Source organism: Trematomus bernacchii, unplaced genomic scaffold, assembly GCF_902827165.1.
Source record: "Trematomus bernacchii unplaced genomic scaffold, fTreBer1.1, whole genome shotgun sequence".
Classification (NCBI taxonomy): domain Eukaryota; kingdom Metazoa; phylum Chordata; class Actinopteri; order Perciformes; family Nototheniidae; genus Trematomus; species Trematomus bernacchii.
The window spans coordinates 16,220-44,115 of NW_022987700.1; the positions used below are offsets into that span (position 1 = coordinate 16,220).

The following is a 27,896-nucleotide window of genomic DNA, read 5'->3' on the forward strand; positions in this document are numbered from 1 at the left end:
ATTTGTCTCAGAATGACAATAAAAAAAAAAAATTATACAAGAATATGATTAGATTTCATGATAGAATGAAAAATACATGTCAAATAAAACATCTTTAATATCATTCAAATGTAAAAAGGCAACATCCTTTTTACATTTTTCTTAATTTGAGAATTTACGTCATGGTAAAGACCTTCCAACATAAACGTCTCTATACGGTGTCAATAGTTTAATCATTTCAGTTCCCCCACACTCTGCTGCTCAAAAAGTCCAGAAACTAAGATCACATGTATTTCTGAAGACTGGAGTACGTCTAAGAATAGATTAAATATTATATTGTGTCCGTTTCAGAATAAAAACCACCCATAAAACCTTTTGAAATGGACTTCCAGTAACCCAGACGAACACAGGACAATAACACGGCCCCCCCCTCTACATTGTGATATTCCCCACGCCCCCTTTTTGTCCCAAAATACAGAAGCGAACCTGTTGCTCTTCAGCTCAGGAGACACAGATAGCTTATAGACAAAAACACTCAGTGGGGGAAGCACTTAGGAAACACACACACACACACACGCACACGCACACGCACGCACACACACACACACACACACACACACACACACACACACGCACACACACACTAGTAGTAGTAGATGCACCACTCCAACTGGATCTCTCTGAAAGGTTACTTTGATCGTCCATCAGCTCTCGCCTGCTCTGAGAACCTGATCCTTCCCTGCAGTACGTAATCTGTTTCGAGTGACACTGAGTTTTCCACAGCTTATAAATAACGTCTGCTCTGACTTCCAGCAGATGAGAGCAGAGCGTGAGAGAATACACACTTTGGGAGAAGTCCTCCATGGAGGTAGATGGGAAAAGTTGCAGCCAAGGGATCTTCCTGCTGCAAAACGTCCGTTAAAAGTCCGTTTGCAACTTTAAAATATCTGAAAACTGGAAAACCACAGATTGATCTAACGGAGGAACTACTGAGGAAGTTCTCAAGAACTCTTTTTAAGGGCGTCGAACAGAGAAGGAACTAAAGAAGGTTTGGGTTTCTGAGCTGCATTTCGGCCACTCTTTGGACTTGAATCTCGAGGTTGGTGAGGGTCTCTAAAGAATCAAATCAAGCCCAATATCACAAAACACGTTTGTCTCAGTGGGCTTCACAGATTAGAAGCAAACAACAACATTGAAGCCATGGATGAATCCACAGAAGGTCGACAGGAAGTGATGGAAAGCGAGGCTCTCGTTGAGTTCAGAGCAACGTTACAAGCCGCCATCAGAGAGGTCCACGTTGACGTCAGTGCCTTCAAGCAACGCATCGAGAAGAGGATCGGAGAGCTGATTATTCCCAACGGACCTTTGGTGGAGGCGGTGAACCGGCTTCAGGAAGAGAACCAGCTACTCAGAGCCAAGATGGAGGGTCTCGGCCGGCTGGTGGAGAGCATCGCTGGGATACAGATGGAGAGGAAGAACGAGGAGGAGAGTTTAAAGAATGGACAAAGAGAAGAAAGAGCGGGAAGATCCGAGTGCAGCCAGTCGAGTCAGTCGATGTGTTCGGAGGTTTCGGGGTCCAGCGGAGGCTCGAACTCTGCTCCAACGAACAACCCAGCTCCACCTCCAACGAACAACCCAGCTCCACCTCCAACGAACAACCCAGCTCCACCTCCAACGAACAACCCAGCTCCACCTCCAACGAACAACCCAGCTCCACCTCCATGGAGAGCAAAGAGACACGCTGATACTAACGTGAGTACTCCTAAAGGGTTTCAGCTTAAAGGTCTCCTATTATGCAAAATCCATGTCTCTTCTACATCAACATGTGTCCCCTCTTCTTCATGTCTCTTCTTCATCAACATGTGTCCCCTCTTCTTCATGTCTCTTCTACATCAACATGTGTCCCCTCTTCTTCATGTCTCTTCTACATCAACATGTGTCCCCTCTTCTTCATGTCTCTTCTACATCAACATGTGTCCCCTCTTCTTCATGTCTCTTCTACATCAACATGTGTCCCCTCTTCTTCATGTCTCTTCTTCATCAAACATGTGTCCCCTCTTCTTCATGTCTCTTCTACATCAACATGTGTCCCCTCTTCTTCATGTCTCTTCTTCATCAACATGTGTCCCCTCTTCTTCATGTCTCTTCTACATCAACATGTGTCCCCTCTTCTTCATGTCTCTTCTTCATCAACATGTGTCCCCTCTTCTTCATGTCTCTTCTTCATCAACATGTGTCCCCTCTTCTTCATGTCTCTTCTACATCAACATGTGTCCCCTCTTCTTCATGTCTCTTCTTCATCAACATGTGTCCCCTCTTCTCCATGTCTCTTCTACATCAACATGTGTCCCCTCTTCTTCATGTCTCTTCTTCATCAACATGTGTCCCCTCTTCTTCATGTCTCTTCTACATCACCATGTGTCCCCTCTTCTTCATGTCTCTTCTACATCAACATGTGTCACCTCTTCTTCATGTCTCTTCTTCATCAACATGTGTCCCCTCTTCTTCATGTCTCTTCTACATCAACATGTGTCCCCTCTTCTTCATGTCTCTTCTTCATCACCATGTGTCCCCTCTTCTTCATGTCTCTTCTACATCAACATGTGTCCCCTCTTCTTCATGTCTCTTCTACATCAACATGTGTCCCCTCTTCTTCATGTCTCTTCTACATCAACATGTGTCCCCTCTTCTTCATGTCTCTTCTTCATCACCATGTGTCCCCTCTTCTTCATGTCTCTTCTTCATCACCATGTGTCCCCTCTTCTTCATGTCTCTTCTTCATCAACATGTGTCCCCTCTTCTTCATGTCTCTTCTTCATCAACATGTGTCCCCTCTTCTTCATGTCTCTTCTTCATCACCATGTGTCCCCTCTTCTTCTGTCTTCTCTTCAATCACCATGTGTCCCCTCTTCTTCATGTCTCTTCATCATCACCATGTGTCCCTCTTCTCCGTCTTCTTCATGTCTCTCTCTATCATCACCATGTGTCTCCCTCTTCTTCATGTCTCTTCTACATCACCATGTGTCCCCTCTTCTTCATGTCTCTTCTTCATCAACATGTGTCCCCTCTTCTTCCATGTCTATTCTTCATCACATGTGTCCCCTCTTCTTCATGTCTCTTCTTCATCACCATGTGTCCCCTCTTCTTCATGTCTCTTCTGCATCACCATGTGTCCCCTCTTCTTCATGTCTCTTCTTCATCAACATGTGTCCCCTCTTCTTCATGTATCTTCTTCATCAACCATGTGTCCCTCTTCTTCATGTCTCTTCTACATCAACATGTGTCCCCTCTTCTTCATGTCTCTTTCTTCATCACCATGTGTCCCCTCTTCTTCATGTCTCTTCTTACATCACATGTGTCCCCTCTTCTTCATGTCTCTTCTTCTTCATCACCATGTGTCCCCTCTTCTTCATGTCTCTTCTTCATCACCATGTGTCCCCTCTTCTTCATGTCTCTTCTACATCAACATGTGTCCCCTCTTCTTCATGTCTCTTCTTCATCACATGTGTCCCCTCTTCTTCATGTCTCTTCTTCATCACCATGTGTCCCCTCTTCTTCATGTCTCTTCTTCACATCCATGTGTCCCCTCTTCTTCATGTCTCTTCTACATCAACATGTGTCCCCTCTCAACATGTGTCCCCTCTTCTTCATGTCTCTTCTTCATCAACATGTGTCCCCTCTTCTTCATGTCTCTTCTTCATCAACATGTGTCCCCTCTTCTTCATGTCTCTTCTCATCAACATGTGTCCCCTCTTCTTCATGTCTCTTCTTCATCAACATGTGTCCCCTCTTCTTCATGTCTCTTCTTCATCAACATGTGTCCCCTCTTCTTCATGTCTCTTCTACATCAACATGTGTCCCCTCTTCTTCATGTCTCTTCTACATCAACATGTGTCCCCTCTTCTTCATGTCTCTTCTTCATCAACATGTGTCCCCTCTTCTTCATGTCTCTTCTACATCAACATGTGTCCCCTCTTCTTCATGTCTCTTCTTCATCAACATGTGTCCCCTCTGTGGAAAGAGACTCTGAAAGTTTCATGAACAAAGATTCTCTCTCTTTTTGATCCATTTCTATAAAAACCTGTCTGAAAATGAGCTGATCAGATTTTGGCCACTTGATGATGTCATAACGATGTGTCGGCTTGTGTAACCATTAGCCAATCAGCAACCAAGGTAACCCCCTTGTTTACATTGTGTGCATTCATGTGATTCATAGAGTCTATGATGTGGCTGAGGTGAAGTCTCATCGGGGGTCCCGGGCCTTGTAAAGGGTTAGAGTTAGGCTAACCCTAACCCTTTAATATATTTGAAGTGTGTTGTTTTTATGAATATTAACTCTGCAAAGTGTCTTTGAGTTTCAAGAAAAGCGCTTATTATTATTGCTTAGAGGTCAGTGGTTGCACATTCTGCTGAAACTTAAACCAAGAAACTGAACCATCAGCTCCTTGAAGAAGTAATAATAAAAGTGCTAACATAATCATGCAGTGGATTCAAATGATGCACCACTTCCCTTGATCTGAATCACTGATATCAAGAGACGACATCATGGCATTGAAAATAGCACATTCTCCTCTTTGCTCCAGATCCAGATGAGACACTGACATTCAACTCTCCCCGATCTGATTGATAGATCCGTGCGATTGAAGGCTTCTCCGGTTGCAAAACACTGCAGTGGTTAAAAATAACTACTAAGCAGATTTTTTACAACCTTTAAAAGTTCTCACGATTACATCCATTTCATATTTCGTGGAATATTGCCAAAAAGAGAAGTTGCCAGATGTTCTGTCAACAGTTGAATCAGCCTGCTCGTGTTGCTGTATCTTTTTTATCTGAATCTTTGCAGCTCAGTCTTTCCAAACACCTTTCCCGAGGTGAACTAAGTTTAGCCAAACTCTGTCTTCATCCAGCACCAAAGCACGGTACGCTGTGTTCACCCCAAACATAAATAAACACATGTTATATCCACGAGTAAAACAACAAATCTATATGGGTCGAAAATAAACCATCAGAAGATCAGACGTGCTGCATGTGAGGAGTCAGGATCATACTGTGATGTTTAACCTCTGACTCCAGTGGTTTCTCTGAAGCCTCTTCATCACCTTCATCACCTTCATCACCTTCATCACCTGGTGAATTATAGACATTTATTATATGATTGTGTCCATGCAGACCAACACACACACACACACATACACACACCACACATACACACACACACACACACACACACACACACACACACACACACACACACACACATACACACACACTACACACACACACACACACACACACACACACACACACACACACACACACCACACACCACACACACACACACACACACACACACACCTTCCCCCCCCCCACACACTCAGCGCTCTGACAGCTTTTATCACCGCAGGTCCTCCAAAGGGCACATGTATTTTGGGGTTAGTGATTTGGGACCGGCTTTGGAGCCAATACCTGCTCACTTAGTAACGTCCTGAACAGGAAAGAGACACGTGACGTGTTTCTTTGATTTGTGCTTCACCCGTCCACCAAGTTTCAATCCAGCAGAGGTGGTAGAAGTACTCAGATCTTGTACTTGAGTAAAAGTAGAAGTACTCAGATCTTGTACTTGAGTAAAAGTAGAAGTACTCAGATCTTGTACTTGAGTAAAAGTAGAAGTACTCAGGTCTTGTACTTGAGTAAAAGTAGAAGTACTCAGATCTTGTACTTGAGTAAAAGTAGAAGTACTCAGATCTTGCACTTGAGTAAAAGTAGAAGTACTCAGATCTTGTTCTTGAGTAAAAGTAGAAGTACTCAGATCTTGTATTTGAGTAAAAGTAGAAGTACTCAGGTCTTGTACTTGAGTAAAAGTAGAAGTACTCAGGTCTTGTACTTGAGTAAAAGTAGAAGTACTCAGGTCTTGTACTTGAGTAAAAGTAGAAGTACTCAGATCTTGTATTTGAGTAAAAGTAGAAGTACTCAGATCTTGTATTTGAGTAAAAGTAGAAGTACTCAGATCTTGTTCTTGAGTAAAAGTAGAAGTACTCAGATCTTGTACTTGAGTAAAAGTAGAAGTACTCAGATCTTGTACTTGAGTAAAAGTAGAAGTACTCAGATCTTGTATTTGAGTAAAAGTAGAAGTACTCAGATCTTGTTCTTGAGTAAAAGTAGAAGTACTCAGATCTTGTACTTGAGTAAAAGTAGAAGTACTCAGATCTTGTTCTTGAGTAAAAGTAGAAGTACTCAGATCTTCTACTTGAGTAAAAGTAGGAGTACTCAGATCTTGTACTTGAGTAAAAGTAGAAGTACTCAGATATTGTACTTGAGTAAAAGTAGAAGTACTCAGATCTTGTATTTGAGTAAAAGTAGAAGTACTCAGATCTTGTTCTTGAGTAAAAGTAGAAGTACTCAGATCTTGTACTTGAGTAAAAGTAGAAGTACCAGAGTGTAGGAATACTCTGTTACAGTAAAAGCATTCAAAATGTTCCTCAAGTAAAAGTATAAAAGTATTCTCATCAAAATATAGTGAAAGTAGCGACAGTAAAAGTAGTCATTGTGCAGATTGGTCCATTTCAGAATAATATATATGATATGTTTTATAATGATTGATCATGAAAGTGTTCTCAAAGCTGGTAAAGGTGCAGCTAGTTTGAATGACTTTGTATACTGCAGGGTAGCTTGTGGATTTACTCCAGGTGGAACTAAAGTCTGATTTAACACTTGATTATATTTCACATCATTCATCCACATCTGAGAAGTAACTAAAGGTATTAAATACATGTAGTGGAGTATAAGTACACCATGTACCTCTGAACTGTAGTGGAGTAGAAGTACACAGTGGCATGAAATACAAATACTCAAGTAAAGTACAAGTATCTCAAAATTGTACTTACGACAGTACAATACTTGAGTAAAGGTACTTAGTTACTTCCCACCGCTGAAATTCAGGCAGCAGTTTTGCAGTAACTCAACAAACCCTCTAAAGCTCTCTGTCAGATATACTGATACTAGTTGGAGGGTAATCCTGCAGCGATGCAAAGTACCAACAACTTGATGCAACGCTTTGCTTCAAATGATCACAAGTACAAATCAAGATCTCCACTATCATTGCATTCAGTCCGTCACAATCTACCCTTTGCTCCAGGTGAAGATGAGACGATGAAGAAGAACTGGAAGTGCATGGTCACCACTTGACACAGAGGAACAGTAAAGCACACTTCACGCTTCACAGTCCACGTAGTGTTGATGACACGTCTCTGACCCTCTGAGAGGTAACGGGGAGCAACCAAATGCACTTTGCATTTAACTAGAAATGCAAACAAGCAGAAAGTGCAGAGTTTTTTAAGTACAATATAAAGTATATATATATACACGTGACGGATATAAACAAACTGAAGTATTTACACTATGAACACTATAAGGAGGTATACACATTATGAACAGCAGTATATACATTGAATACACCATGGATACAGGTATAAAAGTATACATTATGAAATAGACACTATCCACAGAATCAATATGAATATACTATAGACCGTTATTGATATTATGAATGATTATGAGTATGGTAAAGAACCTTTTGACAGTTTTATGAGTAAAGTGATGAGGTCAGTTGTAACAGATGACATGTTTAAAGTACCCCTCCCACCCTGCTCTCTGAACACAGGTATAAACCAAATCCCCATCCTCTAATCTTTCAGGAATCTTGCTTCCCAGCCAATCGGAGTCTCAAGTCTCCTGATGGAAAGTTGAAATAGGTCGACGTCCCGGTCAATAATACCCCAACACACGCCCCTAAGAGTGACACCCAGCTGTCCCGACGAAATACAAACCCTGCCAAAATTCCTCTGCGCTTAAATCACCTAAAGTACTCCCCCCCCCCCCCAACACTCTGACGTACCACGATTTAACACCAAGATAGACCTCTGATCCATCACTTAATACTTATATTTTAAAGTTTGGGTTCATTTTAGGTCAGTGTTATGAAGAAAGGCTGGTGTGTTAGGGTTTCAAGATTCAAGGTTTCATTGTCATTTGAACATTTTTTACAGTGTAGATATGTTAATGAACAACTGAAGTCTCAGGCTCCTCCAACAGTGCAACCTATAGGACATAGAACAAATAGAACAGACAAAAATGTTCTGAAATGTGCAAGTAAATACAAATAAAATAGAAATAGTGCAAGAATAGTCAAGTAAATGTAATGATATTAGATCAGTTAGGGTTAGGGTCTACAGTGCAGTGAGTAATGGTTAACCTTTATTGAGGTCCATTGGTTGGTAGGGGGAGGTTTCCCAATCCATTTGAGTAACTTTATCAAAGAGTCTGGATCCTACAATGACAATCAGAAGGGTCCACTCTTTCGCCCAGTACAGGAAAGATGCTTGCTTCAGTTAGCTAACGTCTTACAATCTTACATTTATTAGCTTCTTCAACGTAACGTCTGCAAACATCCAATCCGATTCAGAACACTCTGAATGTAAGAATGTAAGGAGTATTAATCTATCTAGATAACCAGCTACTTAACCTACAGCGTCTCCATTGGTTTTGAAATGGTATGGTCCACTGTAGGGGTGTCCAAACTCCAAATAGAGAGTAATAGAGTCTTCCAGGCACTAATGGGAGAAGATGCTGTTATGGTGCCGAGTGAGTGACTATTGCAGGTAATAAGGATGTATTAAAGGTTCAACTGACATGTTGGTCTGAACTCTTTTGGGGGGGGTCCAAGTGTTAATAAGGGTGGTCAGACGCTGTCATTTGAACCTTGACCTTTGCAGCACATCAAAAAGTACTTTGCATAACTTACTTTTCTGTCCTTTCTTTTGTTATTCTTAAACTACTCACTGCAACATCATGATTCGATCACAGATTGTCCAGACTTTTGCACTGTCATCCTGATTTGTTGCCACTAATCAGAAATCAATCCAAAATAAATAACCACAAGATGCTAGCTGCCGTAGAGTGGTGTAGGAATGAGTCCTGCAAAAATTGCATTTAGATCAGACCTGAGTTCTGAGGGAAAAAAGTCAATATTCGGTATTAAAAAAATCTGAAATCCAAGAAAAAAAGTCAGAATTAAAAGAAATTGCGATTTCATTTTCCTCAGACTGTCTGAAAATCTAAATTGTGACTTTTAGAACAAAAAATATGTGTTTTTCACTTTTCGCTTCTGCTTTTATTAGAGGTAAAAAAAAAAGGTTTTGGGTATATCAATATTCAGTCTTTAAATGGTCTGATTGGGCTGCTTGCAGTATGTACTTGGACTTGAAGGCCAAACACATTAATTCAATGGGAATTTCACTTTGCAAAAATCGAACATTTGCAAGTGTAACGGTGAAATAGGTTTCATTTAATTACGGCTTTAACAGTTCATTGGTCCATAGTGGTAAAGACAAAGCGTTGTTGTCAGTATCCAACCCTTTGCATGTTTCTAAGACAGAGCCTAAATAAGGTGTAGGTAAGCCCAGGCAGGGTTGAGAGGATTACCGGGTCAGACAGAGTGAGACTGTGAGATCCTACAGGAGCTATAATGGAGCCCAGAGATCAACGCGGTGATAATCCCCGCCTGACGACCAGTTGACGGCCGGCTGAAATGTCTTTATTGCTTTGCTGCCAGACCACTGCGTGTCTCTGGAAAGCAGAATGTTCTTTTGTTATTTTAGTGCCATAGCCTTTTATCACAGACTGTCCTCAAACTTGTCAACGTTAACCCCATCTGGTGTTGTCCTGTGTTGCCACGAAGCAAAAACAAATGCAAAGTGCCCGAAGATGTGACGTAGTACCACTGATGCTCGTTGCCTTGTGGTGGTGCAGGAGTCCTAAAACCCCTAAATGACTCTGAGAAGCATTTGATAACTTCCACTTCCCTGAGGGCAGCATGTGAAATTTGCATCGACAACTGCCAAAAGTGATTATCCTTTTTGAGTTCTAAGAATAAAGTCAGAATACCGAAAACGTCTCAGAATTCCAAAAATAGGAATTTTGGAAAAAGTCTGAATTCCATAAAAAGTAAAAAAGAAACGAAAAATTCAGAATTCGGGAAACATTCAGAATTTTAAAAAAAAGTCATGATTCTAACAAAAAGTTAGAAAACCGAAAAAAATTAAGAATTCCAACAAGTCAGATTCGGGAAAAGTCACAATATCAAAGAAATAGTTAGGATTCGAAGAAAAAAAGTTAGAATTCCCTGCATAAAAATGTCCTGAAAAGTCTGGATACCCGTCAGTTTACGGCCAGCGATACTCTCTCCTCCTCCTCTCTGGAAAGCAGAAGGGGTGGGGGGGGGGGTTAAGGGGCAAATACAGGCCAAGCTTCAGGGTGATATATCGAGGCGCTGTTTGAAAAGGCTAACTCCCCGATTTCCAAAGCATCCATTTGGGTCTATCTTGGGAGGTAAGGAGAGCGGAGCGGAAACTCCTGCAAAGGGACTGATTGCAGAATTTAAAATAGCTTCTCAGGGGAACACGGGTTTGTTGGCTACAGCTGTCATTAAAGGAGCAGCTTTCAGCCGTTAACAGCTGAACATCACACATTTAGACACACACACACACACACACACACACACACACACACACACACACACACACACACACACACACACACACACACACACACACACACACACACACACACACACACACACACACACACACACACACACACGCACACACACACACACACACACACACACACACACACACACACACACACACACACACACACACACACACGCACACACACAGAGGATAGAGGCCTGACATTAATTTGAGCTCCACAGCAGCCTGACAGACAAAAGAAAGCATCTTTGTTTGTTGTGAGCAATTCGATGAGTGATGTTGCTCAGCCTGATGTATAAAGAGACTCAAACAGTTGACAGCCTGTCTTGCATAACTAATTTAACTTCCTGGGTAATGGCTGGAAAAGCAAACAATTCCTTACAGTCTTTCTCCATGTTTGTTGTGGTTTCACACTGGGTTTTAAATCACACAAAACATGTTTTTGTTAAACTAGCCGACAGCCCCCTCACACTTTTACATGAAGTTATTTACATTTACCGTCAGACAAATGTCCACAAATCTAGCAGAGACGATTGAAGTTGAATTAGTCATCAGTCAGAACCTCCTTGGGACCCTAAAATGACATCCAACCTTTAACTATTACCAATTACCAAGGAAGCAGCTTTCCAAGGAGGAATGAGAAGTCGCTCTTATTGACTATAATTCAAATTACTATGGTGTTTTCTCTCCAGGAAGACATTTACAACACGACAAGAGCTTTGGGAACGCAGAACTCTGCAAATGACTTATATTGAGAAACTAACAAAAAGGGCAAAAATAATATATCAGTTGATTGACCAAGATGATCAAGCCCAAAATGTAATATGTTCTGCCTTTACCCTCGCTACATCCTTCCACCAAATGTAATGAAAATTGGGCCGGTGGTTTTGTCGGATATCCTGCGGACAGAAACCAGACAAGTTCGCTAATTATGGATCTTCTTCTTCACAGGTGGATGATGTTAGCTTATCACATAGTTCCTCCGTTAACTCAGTCTGTTCCCCCGAGGCTATGACTTCCCAAGGATGAATGTGAAGTCGCTCTTATTGACTATAATTCAAATTACTATGGTGTTTCCAGCCAGGAAGACATTTACAACACAAGAAGTGGAGCTTTGAGAACGCAGAACTCCACAAATGACTTATATTGAGAAACTAACTAAAGGGAAAAAATGATATATCAAATGATTGACCACGATGATCAAGTCCAACATTTAACAGGTTCTGCCTTTACCCTCGCTATATCCTTCCACCAAATGTTATTAAAATTGGGCCGGTGGTTTTGTTGGAAATCCTGCCGACAGAAACCAGACCAGTTCGCTAATTAGGGATCTACTTCTTCACAGGTGGATGATGGTGGTTTATCACATCGTTTCTCCGTTAACTCCGAATTTTTCTCTGAGGAATGGGAAGTCGCTCTTATTGACTATAATTCAAATTACTATGGTGTTTCCCAGCCAGGAAGACATTTACAACGCTAGAAGTGAAGCTTTGAGAACGCAGAACTCCGCAAATGACTTATATTGAGAAACTAACAAAAAGGGAAAAAATGATATATCTAATGATTGACCACGATGATCAAGTCCAAAATGTAATATGTTCTGCCTTTACCCTTGATACATCCTTCCATCAAATATAAGGACAATTGGGAAAGTGGTTTTGTTGGAAATCCTGCCGACAGAAACCAGACCAGTTCGCTAATTATGGATCTACTTCTTCACAGGTGATTGATGGTGGTTTATCACATCGTTCCTCCGTTAACTCCGAGTTCCTTTGAGGCTATGACTAACCCTACCAGTGTGTGGATGCCCTGGTTTAATTCCTGGAAAGATTAATAATACATTTTGTTTTGAACAGGGCACTGAATCAAAGGGAGAGAAACATGTTGCTGTCCAGGAAAATGGGAACGCAGGTAGGTGGAACATTTTACATTTCTCATTGGTAATCGGACGAGTTGACCTCACTTTTGATTCTGTTTGGTTCTCAGAAAGCTCATCAGTGGACTCAGAGGTCGTTGAAGTTGTTTCCCAGTCCCACCGGTCTCTCACTAAACACACCACAGAGTCTTCTGGAATAAATAACTCTCTGCAGTCCAACGTGGAAACCCCCAACATGCCTGGTCAGTCCATTCACTTTATCCTTTGTTTTTGGTGACTATATTGGATCAAGAGCTATGAGTTTGAATCTCCACGTGGCAGAAATGGTTGTGTCTTCTGAGGCCGAATAAATGTATAACTCGACTGGATATATTCTGGATAACTCAAGAAAGAGACCGGAGACAAGAGCTTCTAAGATCTACGTGTTTTAATTGCAAGAAAACCAACATAAGACATTTTTCAAACTCTTATAAAGTCACAGATCTTAGATAACGTACATCATTTCCTGTACTTGACTCCTATATTTGTATAAACAGTCTATTCATGTACATTCATATACTATATCCTTCTGAAACTAAGAGGGCATTTGCATTTACAAATCATTGTTTTACCAACGTGTTCCTTAATCCCTAATTCTCAGAAATCGGACGATGGTTACTGTTTGCTGTCGGCTGGTATTTTAAAACGTTCTCAAACTTCCTAGGAATTAAGCAATAATTCCAATTGTTCCAAAAAGAAAGTGAGGTTCTCAGAGTGGTTACTTCATACGGACAGAGATATACATTTTTACTCTATATAACTCAATCTAAGATATATTTGTACGTACAGTCTATTCATGTACATTCATATACTAAAACCCTTCTGAAACCATGAGGGTATTTGCGTTTGCAAATCATTGTTTTACCAACGTGTTCGGTGTGTTTGTCAGATTTTAAGTCGTTAACATGTTGTATATTATTGCTTGAGGTATTTATAGCTGTTTCAGAGTTCACGTGAATGATCACAAAGCTAATTATTTTAATTATTATGACACTGGGAGCCTTCTGTAAGCTGTTCAATTGACTTTAATAAAGGATTGTCTTTTCTTCACCCAAAGAACCAAAAGAAACTCCAGTTGTTGTTGAACCCCTGCCCCATCTTCCAGTCACCGCCATGTTAACCAAAGAGGGTCTGAAAGCCGCCCAGTCCCATATTGCAGAAGCTCCATCAGGTGAGTGTCTCTAGAAGGTAGTGTCTCTACTTTAAAGAGTCCTCTCCTGCTGATGTTCAGGTGTATATCAGTATGTAGTGTCTCTACTTTAAAGAGTCCTCTCCTGCTGATGTTCAGGTGTATATCAGTATGTAGTGTCTCTACTTTAAAGAGTCCTCTCCTGCTGATGTTCAGGTGTATATCAGTATGTAGTGTCTCTACTTTAAAGAGTCCTCTCCTGCTGATGTTCAGGTGTATATCAGTATGTAGTGTCTCTACTTTAAAGAGTCCTCTCCTGCTGATGTTCAGGTGTATATCAGTATGTAGAGTCTCTACTTTAAAGAGTCCTCTCCTGCTGATGTTCAGGTGTATATCAGTATGTAGTGTCTCTACTTTAAAGAGTCCTCTCCTGCTGATGTTCAGGTGTATATCAGTATGTAGAGTCTCTACTTTAAAGAGTCCTCTCCTGCTGATGTTCAGGTGTATATCAGTATGTAGTGTCTCTACTTTAAAGAGTCCTCTCCTGCTGATGTGCAGGTGTATATCAGGATGTAGTGTCTCTACTTTAAAGAGTCCTCTCCTGCTGATGTTCAGGTGTGTATCAGTATGTAGTGTCTCTACTTTAAAGAGTCCTCTCCTGCTGATGTTCAGGTGTATATCAGTATGTAGTGTCTCTACTTTAAAGAGTCCTCTCCTGCTGATGTTCAGGTGTATATCAGCATGTAGTGTCTCTACTTTAAAGAGTCCTCTCCTGCTGATGTTCAGGTGTATATCAGTATGTAGTGTCTCTACTTTAAAGAGTCCTCTCCTGCTGATGTTCAGGTGTATATCAGTATGTAGTGTCTCTACTTTAAAGAGTCCTCTCCTGCTGATGTTCAGGTGTATATCAGGATGTAGTGTCTCTACTTTAAAGAGTCCTCTCCTGCTGATGTTCAAGTGTATATCAGCATGTAGTGTCTCTACTTTAAAGAGTCCTCTCCTGCTGATGTTCAGGTGTATATCAGTATGTAGTGTCTCTACTTTAAAGAGTCCTCTCCTGCTGATGTTCAGGTGTATATCAGTATGTAGGGTCTCTACTTTAAAGAGTCCTCTCCTGCTGATGTTCAGGTGTATATCAGTATGTAGTGTCTCTACTTTAAAGAGTCCTCTCCTGCTGATGTTCAGGTGTATATCAGTCTGTAGTGTCTCTACTTTAAAGAGTCCTCTCCTGCTGATGTTCAGGTGTATATCAGTATGTAGTGTCTCTACTTTAAAGAGTCCTCTCCTGCTGATGTTCAGGTGTATATCAGTATGTAGTGTCTCTACTTTAAAGAGTCCTCTCCTGCTGATGTTCAGGTGTATATCAGTATGTAGTGTCTCTACTTTAAAGAGTCCTCTCCTGCTGATGTTCAGGTGTATATCAGTATGTAGTGTCTCTACTTTAAAGAGTCCTCTCCTGCTGATGTTCAGGTGTATATCAGTATGTAGAGTCTCTACTTTAAAGAGTCCTCTCCTGCTGATGTTCAGGTGTATATCAGTATGTAGTGTCTCTACTTTAAAGAGTCCTCTCCTGCTGATGTTCAGGTGTATATCAGTATGTAGAGTCTCTACTTTAAAGAGTCCTCTCCTGCTGATGTTCAGGTGTATATCAGTATGTAGTGTCTCTACTTTAAAGAGTCCTCTCCTGCTGATGTTCAGGTGTATATCAGTATGTAGTGTCTCTACTTTAAAGAGTCCTCTCCTGCTGATGTGCAGGTGTATATCAGGATGTAGTGTCTCTACTTTAAAGAGTCCTCTCCTGCTGATGTTCAGGTGTGTATCAGTATGTAGTGTCTCTACTTTAAAGAGTCCTCTCCTGCTGATGTTCAGGTGTATATCAGTATGTAGTGTCTCTACTTTAAAGAGTCCTCTCCTGCTGATGTTCAGGTGTATATCAGCATGTAGTGTCTCTACTTTAAAGAGTCCTCTCCTGCTGATGTTCAGGTGTATATCAGTATGTAGTGTCTCTACTTTAAAGAGTCCTCTCCTGCTGATGTTCAGGTGTATATCAGTATGTAGTGTCTCTACTTTAAAGAGTCCTCTCCTGCTGATGTTCAGGTGTATATCAGCATGTAGTGTCTCTACTTTAAAGAGTCCTCTCCTGCTGATGTTCAGGTGTATATCAGTATGTAGTGTCTCTACTTTAAAGAGTCCTCTCCTGCTGATGTTCAGGTGTATATCAGGATGTAGTGTCTCTACTTTAAAGAGTCCTCTCCTGCTGATGTTCAGGTGTATATCAGGATGTAGTGTCTCTACTTTAAAGAGTCCTCTCCTGCTTATGTTCAGGTGTATATCAGGATGTAGTGTCTCTACTTTAAAGAGTCCTCTCCTGCTGATGTTCAAGTGTATATCAGCATGTAGTGTCTCTACTTTAAAGAGTCCTCTCCTGCTGATGTTCAGGTGTATATCAGTATGTAGTGTCTCTACTTTAAAGAGTCCTCTCCTGCTGATGTTCAGGTGTATATCAGTATGTAGGGTCTCTACTTTAAAGAGTCCTCTCCTGCTGATGTTCAGGTGTATATCAGTATGTAGTGTCCCTACTTTAAAGAGTCCTCTCCTGCTGATGTTCAGGTGTATATCAGTATGTAGTGTCTCTACTTTAAAGAGTCCTCTCCTGATGATGTTCAGGTGTATATCAGTATGTAGTGTCTCTACTTTAAAGAGTCCTCTCCTGCTGATGTTCAGGTGTATATCAGTGTGAAGTGTCTCTACTTTAAAGAGTCCTCTCCTGATGATGTTCAGGTGTATATCAGTATGTAGTGTCTCTACTTTAAAGAGTCCTCTCCTGCTGATGTTCAGGTGTATATCAGTGTGAAGTGTCTCTACTTTAAAGAGTCCTCTCCTGCTGATGTTCAGGTGTATATCAGTATGTAGTGTCTCTACTTTAAAGAGTCCTCTCCTGCTGATGTTCAGGTGTATATCAGTATGTAGTGTCTCTACTTTAAAGAGTCCTCTCCTGCTGATGTTCAGGTGTATATCAGTATGTAGTGTCTCTACTTTAAAGAGTCCTCTCCAGCTGATGTTCAGGTGTATATCAGTATGTAGTGTCTCTACTTTAAAGAGTCCTCTCCTGCTGATGTTCAGGTGTATATCAGTATGTAGAGTCTCTACTTTAAAGAGTCCTCTCCTGCTGATGTTCAGGTGTATATCAGTATGTAGTGTCTCTACTTTAAAGAGTCCTCTCCTGCTGATGTTCAGGTGTATATCAGTATGTAGTGTCTCTACTTTAAAGAGTCCTCTCCTGCTGATGTTCAGGTGTATATCAGTATGTAGAGTCTCTACTTTAAAGAGTCCTCTCCTGCTGATGTTCAGGTGTATATCAGTATGTAGAGTCTCTACTTTAAAGAGTCCTCTCCTGCTGATGTTCAGGTGTATATCAGTATGTAGAGTCTCTACTTTAAAGAGTCCTCTCCTGCTGATGTTCAGTGTATATCAGTATGTAGAGTCTCTACTTTAAAGAGTCCTCTCCTGCTGATGTTCAGGTGTATATCAGTATGTAGTGTCTCTACTTTAAAGAGTCCTTTCCTTCTGATGTTCAGGTGTATATCAGTATGTAGTGTCTCTACTTTAAAGAGTCCTCTCCTGCTGATGTTCAGGTGTATATCAGTATGTAGTGTCTCTACTTTAAAGAGTCCTCTCCTGCTGATGTTCAGGTGTATATCAGTATGTAGTGTCTCTACTTTAAAGAGTCCTCTCCTGCTGATGTTCAGGTGTATATCAGTATGTAGTGTCTCTACTTTAAAGAGTCCTCTCCTGCTGATGTTCAGGTGTATATCAGTATGTAGTGTCTCTACTTTAAAGAGTCCTCTCCAGCTGATGTTCAGGTGTATATCAGTATGTAGTGTCTCTACTTTAAAGAGTCCTCTCCTGCTGATGTTCAGGTGTATATCAGTATGTAGAGTCTCTACTTTAAAGAGTCCTCTCCTGCTGATGTTCAGGTGTATATCAGTATGTAGTGTCTCTACTTTAAATAGTCCTCTCCTGCTGATGTTCAGGTGTATATCAGTATGTAGTGTCTCTACTTTAAAGAGTCCTCTCCTGCTGATGTTCAGGTGTATATCAGTATGTAGAGTCTCTACTTTAAAGAGTCCTCTCCTGCTGATGTTCAGGTGTATATCAGTATGTAGAGTCTCTACTTTAAAGAGTCCTCTCCTGCTGATGTTCAGGTGTATATCAGTATGTAGAGTCTCTACTTTAAAGAGTCCTCTCCTGCTGATGTTCAGGTGTATATCAGTATGTAGAGTCTCTACTTTAAAGAGTCCTCTCCTGCTGATGTTCAGGTGTATATCAGTATGTAGTGTCTCTACTTTAAAGAGTCCTTTCCTTCTGATGTTCAGGTGTATATCAGTATGTAGTGTCTCTACTTTAAAGAGTCCTCTCCTGCTGATGTTCAGGTGTATATCAGTATGTAGTGTCTCTACTTTAAAGAGTCCTCTCCTGCTGATGTTCAGGTGTATATCAGTATGTAGTGTCTCTACTTTAAAGAGTCCTCTCCTGCTGATGTTCAGGTGTATGTCAGTATGTAGTGTCTCTACTTTAAAGAGTCCTTTCCTTCTGATGTTCAGGTGTATATCAGTATGTAGTGTCTCTACTTTAAAGAGTCCTCTCCTGCTGATGTTCAGGTGTATATCAGTATGTAGTGTCTCTACTTTAAAGAGTCCTCTCCTGCTGATGTTCAGGTGTATATCAGTATGTAGTGTCTCTACTTTAAAGAGTCCTTTCCTTCTGATGTTCAGGTGTATATCAGTATGTAGTGTCTCTACTTTAAAGAGTCCTCTCCTGCTGATGTTCAGGTGTATATCAGTATGTAGTGTCTCTACTTTAAAGAGTCCTCTCCTGCTGATGTTCAGGTGTATATCAGTATGTAGTGTCTCTACTTTAAAGAGTCCTCTCCTGCTGATGTTCAGGTGTATATCAGTATGTAGTGTCTCTACTTTAAAGAGTCCTCTCCTGCTGATGTTCAGGTGTATATCAGTATGTAGTGTCTCTACTTTAAAGAGTCCTCTCCAGCTGATGTTCAGGTGTATATCAGTATGTAGTGTCTCTACTTTAAAGAGTCCTCTCCTGCTGATGTTCAGGTGTATATCAGTATGTAGAGTCTCTACTTTAAAGAGTCCTCTCCTGCTGATGTTCAGGTGTATATCAGTATGTAGTGTCTCTACTTTAAAGAGTCCTCTCCTGCTGATGTTCAGGTGTATATCAGTATGTAGTGTCTCTACTTTAAAGAGTCCTCTCCTGCTGATGTTCAGGTGTATATCAGTATGTAGTGTCTCTACTTTAAAGAGTCCTCTCCTGCTGATGTTCAGGTGTATATCAGTATGTAGTGTCTCTACTTTAAAGAGTCCTCTCCAGCTGATGTTCAGGTGTATATCAGTATGTAGTGTCTCTACTTTAAAGAGTCCTCTCCTGCTGATGTTCAGGTGTATATCAGTATGTAGAGTCTCTACTTTAAAGAGTCCTCTCCTGCTGATGTTCAGGTGTATATCAGTATGTAGTGTCTCTACTTTAAAGAGTCCTCTCCTGCTGATGTTCAGGTGTATATCAGTATGTAGTGTCTCTACTTTAAAGAGTCCTCTCCTGCTGATGTTCAGGTGTATATCAGTATGTAGTGTCTCTACTTTAAAGAGTCCTCTCCTGCTGATGTTCAGGTGTATATCAGTATGTAGTGTCTCTACTTTAAAGAGTCCTCTCCTGCTGATGTTCAGGTGTATATCGCACCTTAGCCTATCACGTACAATGTGTTGGAGCGCTAACCAATAGAAGCACGAGTATATACTGATGTCACCATGTTCCGGAAGTAAACAAAGGAGTCCAAGGCTGTAGAAACAAACCAACTTTCTTGAGAAACGTTCTCATTTTCTGTTTGTCTTTTTGTGTTAATGTCTTCCTTATCCTACCCAGTATTTATTCTGTATCATCCTCTGTTCTGCAGCTGCGTCTGTAGCGAAGGAGCTGAGGTCTGCGATGTCTCAGGATCAGTCTGGATCAGTTTCTCAGGGTTTGGTTCATCATGCTGTCACCGCCTCGACCAGAATCAGCTCTGAGACTTCACTCAAATCTGATCTGAGTCCTGCTGCAATCCCAGAATCCCCCAGCATGAACAGAGGCGGATACAATCGAGGTGAGGTCAATGCTTTAATATATCATACTGCGCATCAGAGGTGGGAAGTAGTGGAGTACAAATACTTCGTTACTGCACTTAAGTACATTTTACTGGTATCAGTATTTTACTCCACTACTTATTTATTTATACGACTTTTTACTTTGACTTCTCACATGTTGAACACTAATACCTGTACTTTCTACTTCTTACATGTTGAACACAAATACCTGTACTTTCTACTTCTTACATGTTGAACTCAAATACCTGTACTTTCTACTTCTCACATGTTGAACCCAAATACCTGTACTTTCTACTTCTTACATGTTGAACACAAATACCTGTACTTTCTACTTCTTACATGTTGAACACAAATACCTGTACTTTCTACTTCTCACATGTTGAACCCAAATACCTGTACTTTCTACTTCTAACATGTTGAACCCAAATACCTGTACTTTCTACTTCTTACATGTTGAACTCAAATACCTGTACTTTCTACTTCTCACATGTTGAACCCAAATACCTGTACTTTCTACTTCTTACATGTTGAACCCAAATACCTGTACTTTCTACTTCTCACATGTTGAACTCAAATACCTGTACTTTCTACTTCTCACATGTTGAACCCAAATACCTGTACTTTCTACTTCTCTCATTTCCCAAACAGGCTGGTTCCTTTAGTTTGAATGTGTGTTTGGTGGCGTGATCATTATTATTTAGAGTCATTGCGTGCCTATTGATTTGAACACGATCCGTGTATCCATCATTTCCTGGTCTTCTCTAAAGAAGAGGGACCAATGAAAACGTTGTCATGTTGCCGTTGTTCAGCATGGAAACATTCATTAGCTAACAATGACATTATTGTTCTATTAAAGGTGGGGTAGGTAAGTTTGAGAAACCGGCTCGAGATCGCTAGAATTTGAAAATACACAGCCGGAGAAAATCTGCCACTTCCTCACAGAGCCCCTCCTCCAACACACACGAACGCACACATGACCAATGAGGGCACGAGATAAGTTTGTGCACAGATGGAAGGCTGACAGGCAGGTAGGCCATCCAGTTATTTTAGCCGGGCCGGCTCAGATGATTGGTCGTGCTTTTTACAGTACTACAGCTTCCACAGATGATATTTATTTATGGATTTATTGTCAAAGCATTTGAGATATTCATTGCTATCAGGATGTTAAGAGCATTCCATGGAATATAACAACAAGTGTATCTCGAGCCGGTTTCTCAAACTTACCTACCCCACCTTTAAGTAAAAGGGAGGTCAGGTACTCTTTAAAACAGATGGTAGTTATGGGTACTTTTTACTGAAGTACATTTCAAAGCCCATACTTCTTTACTTTTACTTGAGTAAAGAAGATTAGTCAGTACTTCTACTTTTACCAGAGTATTTGTATCTGTACTTCTACTTGATGTGTGTACTTTTGCCATCTCTGCTGCACATATATCTTCTGAAAGATGTGAGTGGTCAGTTCACGTTGTGAGTCTTTTGGGAAATGTAGTTTTATGTGTTTTATCTCTTCAGACGTCGCTGAACCCAAACCACACCTTCCTCTTTCGGCCATGAGCAAACCCAACACAGAGTCTTCTTCTGCTGTATCATCTTCATCACCTGCTATATCATCTTCATCACCTGTTGTAACGTCTTCATCACCTGCTGTATCTTCTTCACCTGCTGTATCATCTTCATCACCTGCTGTATCTTCTTCAAGTCTCCCAGCATCTCAGGAGTCGACCGTAAAGCCGGGGGAATATCCCTTTCAGAGATGTGAGTTCAACTGGTGATCTGTCTCTGGAATAAAGGTCCCGGTCTGTGTTTGAGGCTTACGTATTATTAAATAAAAAATGTTTTTAGCCTTTAATGTAACGTTAAATAATTAAAAATAATTGTTTTCATTTTTAATACAAATATATTTGTATTTATAATAATTTCTGTATTATTTTTTTACATAAAAAAATACATTTTGATTTAAGGCTATTTCGAATTGTATTTCATTTATTTCAATGTATTATTTAATAATACTTTTTTGACATATATTATTCTTATTATTTTTTTCAGGTAAAATAACTGCTTTTAATTTAAGGCTTTAAGAGTTAAGCTTGTTTCTTTTTATTGTTTTATTTATACATGTTCTGATAAACTAAGTCAATAAAATTTCTTAAAAGGATTTAAAATATCTATATTATCAATGATCTGTTTTCCAATATTTGCCACTTTTACACTTTTTACGTTTTTTTGTGTCTTTCTAATTAATAATAAATCATTTTCTTCTCATTCATTTAGTACCAGTTCTCAAGACGCCCAGTCCCAGTCTGAAGAGGAGTGTGAGCTTCCCTCAGCCTGCAGGTAAAATACACTGACGGCCCGTCCACACGGCAGCGTCGCGTGCTTCAACGGAGACGCTTCCCCTTCACTTTGAATGGGGTGACGTCACGCTTTGCCGAACTGCATTGTGGTTCCGTCGCGTCGCTTTGCCTCCGTTGCTCGCTCCGAAAGTTGAGAAAAGTTAAACTTTTCAAGCGTCAAACGGAAGAGCCAGCCAATCAAATCGTATGCCAGTACAAGCGCTAGCCAATCAAACCGCGTGCTTGTGTGTCCGGGGCGGGAGATTCATGTGATTGGTTGTTGGTCGCACGCCAGACACGCCCACCGGCGAGCTTCAACGTGACGCTGCCGTGTGGACGTACCGCAAAGATACACTTTACATTTATTAAAGCAACAACAGCGTTTAAAATTATGTCCTTTTGTTGTTGTTGTTGTTGTTGTTGTTGTAGCTTTGAATGCAGGATATTTTACATTATTTGGGTTATTTTTACTCTTTGAATTTATCTTCTGCCATCAGATGGAAATGAGCTTTTTTGCTATAATCTGGCATCTCTTCTGTTTTTGAGACATTCATGTATTTTTATGCATGGTCCTTGTTCCGAAAAGATTTATAATAATAATGTAAATATAATGATAATAATCTCTCTATTCACTTGTTTTCTGTTTCTGTAGAAAAATTACTTCCCTCCAAATCTATCATCAAATCTGGTTTCTCACCGAGTTTGGAGAAGTGAGTTGTGCCAATAAACACGTACTCATGACTAATGTTAGATTAATTACATCAAATAAGATTCATTTTGCAAACTAGCATAATAATAAGGCCTCGCTAAAGCCTGTCTGCAGCCTCACTTCACATGTAATTGTATATTTTGTCCTCTGTTTGTCCTCAGGAAGGTGAATAAGGCGCCAGGCGTTGAGTTTAAACAGGAGTTAATGAAATCTCAAACGCTGCCTCGCTCTAACAGCGCTCAGGCCAAGAGGGCGCTGTTTGAGAGAATGAACTCCGAGCCCATTAAGTGAGTTCTTCATGTCTCTTCTTCATCAACATGTGTCCCCTCTTCTTCATGTCTCTTCTTCATCAACATGTGTCCCCTCTTCTTCATGTCTCTTCTTCATCAACATGTGTCCCCTCTTCTTCATGTCTCTTCTACATCAACATGTGTCCCCTCTTCTTCATGTCTCTTCTACATCAACATGTGTCCCCTCTTCTTCATGTCTCTTCTTCATCAACATGTGTCCCCTCTTCTTCATGTCTCTTCTTCATCAACATGTGTCCCCTCTTCTTCATGTCTCTTCTTCATCAACATGTGTCCCCTCTTCTTCATGTCTCTTCTTCATCAACATGTGTCCCCTCTTCTTCATGTCTCTTCTTCATCAACATGTGTCCCCTCTTCTTCATGTCTCTTCTTCATCAACATGTGTCCCCTCTTCTTCATGTCTCTTCTTCATCAACATGTGTCCCCTCTTCTTCATGTCTCTTCTACATCAACATGTGTCCCCTCTTCTTCATGTCTCTTCTACATCAACATGTGTCCCCTCTTCTTCATGTCTCTTCTTCATCAACATGTGTCCCCTCTTCTTCATGTCTCTTCTACATCAACATGTGTCCCCTCTTCTTCATGTCTCTTCTTCATCAACATGTGTCCCCTCTTCTTCATGTCTCTTCTACATCAACATGTGTCCCCTCTTCTTCATGTCTCTTCTTCATCAACATGTGTCCCCTCTTCTTCATGTCTCTTCTTCATCAACATGTGTCCCCTCTTCTTCATGTCTCTTCTTCATCAACATGTGTCCCCTCTTCTTCATGTCTCTTCTTCATCAACATGTGTCCCCTCTTCTTCATGTCTCTTCTACATCAACATGTGTCCCCTCTTCTTCATGTCTCTTCTACATCAACATGTGTCCCCTCTTCTTCATGTCTCTTCTACATCAACATGTGTCCCCTCTTCTTCATGTCTCTTCTTCATCAACATGTGTCCCCTCTTCTTCATCAACATGTGTCCCCTCTTCTTCATCAACATGTGTCCCCTCTTCTTCATCAACATGTGTCCCCTCTGTGGAAAGAGACTCTGAAAGTTTCAGGAACAAAGATTCTCTCTCTTTTTGATCCATTTCTATAAAAACCTGTCTGAAAATGAGCTGATCAGATTTTGGCCACTTTATGATGTCATAACGATGTTTTGTCTTGAGTAACCGTTAGCCAATCAGCAACCAAGGTAAATCCAATATCACTGACATGTTTTCCTTCATTGATTTTTCCTTTCTGTCGAACAGACCAAAGGATTCGAAGCCGAAGCTGAAGCGCTCTCAGAGTTTCGGACCTTCGAGCGCCAGCGGGATAAAACAGATGCTGCTTGAGTGGTGCCGCTCCAAAACCATCGGATATCAGGTAAAACTCCACATATTCAAATAGTATTTTCTCAGCTTCGTACTAAATAAACCAACGACTTGACTCACAATATTGATTTAAAAATGGTCGAGTTGCCTTCCTTAAGAAAAAATGGTCCGTTCCACTACGTACTACCGTTCTTCTTCTGCTGTTCCCTTTAGTGTTTACTTCCTGTCTGTCTTCTTCTGCTGTTCCCTTTAGTGTTTACTTCCTGTCTGTCTTCTTCTACTGTTCCCTTTAGTGTTTACTTCCTGTTTGTCTTCTTCTGCTGTTCCCTTTAGTGTTTACTTCCTGTCTGTCTTCTTCTGCTGATTTCTCTGACGTCCAGCTCTCTGTCTTTTAACCTCTTTCCTTCTCTTATTCACTTTTTTCTTTACTGGGGACAGTTGAGCCGTGTTTAGACATAGTCCCTTGATCCTCCTTAGCAACAGTCTGCTCCCCTTAGCAACAGTCTGCTCCCCTTAGTCTGCTCTCTTTAGCAACGGCCTGCTCTCCTTAGCAACAGTCTGCTCCCCTTAGCAACGGTCTGCTCTCTTTAGCAACGCTCTGCTCTCCTTAGCAACGGTCTGCTCCCCTTAGCAACGCTCTGCTCTCCTTAGCAACAGTCTGCTCCCCTTAGCAACGGTCTGCTCTCTTTAGCAACGGTCTGCTCTCTTTAGCAACGCTCTGCTTGCGAACATTGCAGACCTCTGGAATGTCAAAATAGACCAATCAGAATTGTGTATTCAACTGTCTATGAAGGAAACTGAATAAACCGTATATCAGATTAAATATGATGCTGTTTTTATGTTGTTTTTTCTCTCAGAACATCGATATGCAGAACTTCTCGTCCAGCTGGAGCGATGGGATGGCGTTCTGCGCTCTCGTTCACTCCTTCTTCCCGCTGGACTTTGACTACAATGCGCTGGAACCAAAGAACCGCAAACAGAACCTGCAGCAGGCGTTCACCACCGCAGAGTGAGTACTCTGGAGTATCTGTTCTATGAGTAGAAGTATTAGTAGTTCAAGGTAAAGGTAGTACAATTGATCTTTTAAAGGATCCACTGTTTGGTTTCTTCTCAGCGAGTATTTTTGATATTCAAATCAGAAAGGTGTTAAAAAGTAACACAAGGCTAAAATGTATTTGCTTTATTTCAAGGTATTTTTTTTCAAAATATGAATCATTGTTGAACATTTGAAAATAAAAATGTACGTTATTTTTTATTATATTTTTCCCATTTAGTTGATTTGTTTTCAATTACATAATTTAAAAAAAATAAGTAATTTATTTATCTAAGAATATGAAATCTTTGAAATAATTTTTTCCTTAAAATGTGTAGATTTTTTAGGAAATGAACAGAACATTTCAAGATTAAGATTTTTTATTTTACATATAGGTAACTTGAATAGATAGACAATAATCACACATCACTAACTCATATTTTAGGTTACATATTTACATATCAATTGTAACTTAATGTGAGCATTTCTGTTGTCTTTCAGCAGAAACCAGTGAAACCTTTTGGAGTATTTACAATTTATTTATTGTGCGTTTCAGGAAGCAGGCGGACTGTCTGCGTCTGATCGAGGTCGACGACATGCTGGTGATGGGCGACAGGCCGGACGCGATGTGTGTGTTCACCTACGTCCAGTCTCTGTACAACCACCTGAAGACGTTCGAGTAACTCTGTATCAGAGGAGATTATACATTAAAGGTCACCTATTATGCAAAATTCATGTCTCTTCTTCATCAACATGTGTCCCCTCTTCTTCATGTCTCTTCTTCATCAACATGTGTCCCCTCTTCTTCATGTCTCTTCTTCATCAACATGTGTCCCCTCTTCTTCATGTCTCTTCTTCATCAACATGTGTCCCCTCTTCTTCATGTCTCTTCTACATCAACATGTGTCCCCTCTTCTTCATGTCTCTTCTTCATCAACATGTGTCCCCTCTTCTTCATGTCTCTTCTTCATCAACATGTGTCCCCTCTTCTTCATGTCTCTTCTTCATCAACATGTGTCCCCCTCTTCTTCATGTCTCTTCTACATCAACATGTGTCCCCTCTTCTTCATGTCTCTTCTTCATCAACATGTGTCCCCTCTTCTTCATGTCTCTTCTACATCAACATGTGTCCCCTCTTCTTCATGTCTCTTCTTCATCAACATGTGTCCCCTCTTCTTCATGTCTCTTCTTCATCAACATGTGTCCCCTCTTCTTCATGTCTCTTCTTCATCAACATGTGTCCCCTCTTCTTCATGTCTCTTCTTCATCAACATGTGTCCCCTCTTCTTCATGTCTCTTCTACATCAACATGTGTCCCCTCTTCTTCATGTCTCTTCTTCATCAACATGTGTCCCCTCTTCTTCATGTCTCTTCTTCATCAACATGTGTCCCCTCTTCTTCATGTCTCTTCTACATCAACATGTGTCCCCTCTTCTTCATGTCTCTTCTTCATCAACATGTGTCCCCTCTTCTTCATGTCTCTTCTTCATCAACATGTGTCCCCTCTTCTTCATGTCTCTTCTTCATCAACATGTGTCCCCTCTTCTTCATGTCTCTTCTACATCAACATGTGTCCCCTCTTCTTCATGTCTCTTCTACATCAACATGTGTCCCCTCTTCTTCATGTCTCTTCTTCATCAACATGTGTCCCCTCTTCTTCATGTCTCTTCTTCATCAACATGTGTCCCCTCTTCTTCATGTCTCTTCTACATCAACATGTGTCCCCTCTTCTTCATGTCTCTTCTTCATCACCATGTGTCCCCTCTTCTTCATCAACATGTGTCCCCTCTTCTTCATGTCTCTTCTTCATCAACATGTGTCCCCTCTTCTTCATGTCTCTTCTTCATCAACATGTGTCCCCTCTTCTTCATGTCTCTTCTACATCAACATGTGTCCCCTCTTCTTCATGTCTCTTCTACATCAACATGTGTCCCCTCTTCTTCATGTCTCTTCTTCATCAACATGTGTCCCCTCTTCTTCATGTCTCTTCTACATCAACATGTGTCCCCTCTTCTTCATGTCTCTTCTACATCAACATGTGTCCCCTCTTCTTCATGTCTCTTCTTCATCAACATGTGTCCCCTCTTCTTCATGTCTCTTCTTCATCAACATGTGTCCCCTCTTCTTCATGTCTCTTCTTCATCAACATGTGTCCCCTCTTCTTCATGTCTCTTCTACATCAACATGTGTCCCCCTCTTCTTCATGTCTCTTCTTCATCAACATGTGTCCCCTCTTCTTCATGTCTCTTCTTCATCAACATGTGTCCCCTCTTCTTCATGTCTCTTCTACATCAACATGTGTCCCCTCTTCTTCATGTCTCTTCTTCATCAACATGTGTCCCCTCTTCTTCATGTCTCTTCTTCATCAACATGTGTCCCCTCTTCTTCATGTCTCTTCTACATCAACATGTGTCCCCTCTTCTTCATGTCTCTTCTTCATCAACATGTGTCCCCTCTTCTTCATGTCTCTTCTTCTTCA

At 40.8% G+C, this 27,896-nt stretch overlaps 1 protein-coding gene across 1 annotated transcript; it reads left to right on the plus strand.

The window, feature by feature from the left end:
- The first annotated feature begins 685 nt into the window (after positions 1 to 685).
- On the plus strand, positions 686 to 26,248 carry LOC117490068 (smoothelin-like protein 1). The gene is made up of 12 exons (XM_034139657.1): positions 686 to 1,731; positions 12,386 to 12,440; positions 12,516 to 12,647; positions 13,502 to 13,615; positions 19,545 to 19,733; positions 21,247 to 21,489; positions 22,006 to 22,068; positions 22,720 to 22,777; positions 22,938 to 23,063; positions 24,322 to 24,436; positions 25,242 to 25,393; positions 25,974 to 26,248. Exons 1-12 carry the CDS (start codon positions 1,180 to 1,182, stop codon positions 26,098 to 26,100), a joined length of 1,926 nt encoding a protein of 641 aa, XP_033995548.1. The 5' UTR covers positions 686 to 1,179; the 3' UTR covers positions 26,101 to 26,248.
- The last annotated feature ends 1,648 nt before the right edge of the window (positions 26,249 to 27,896 follow it).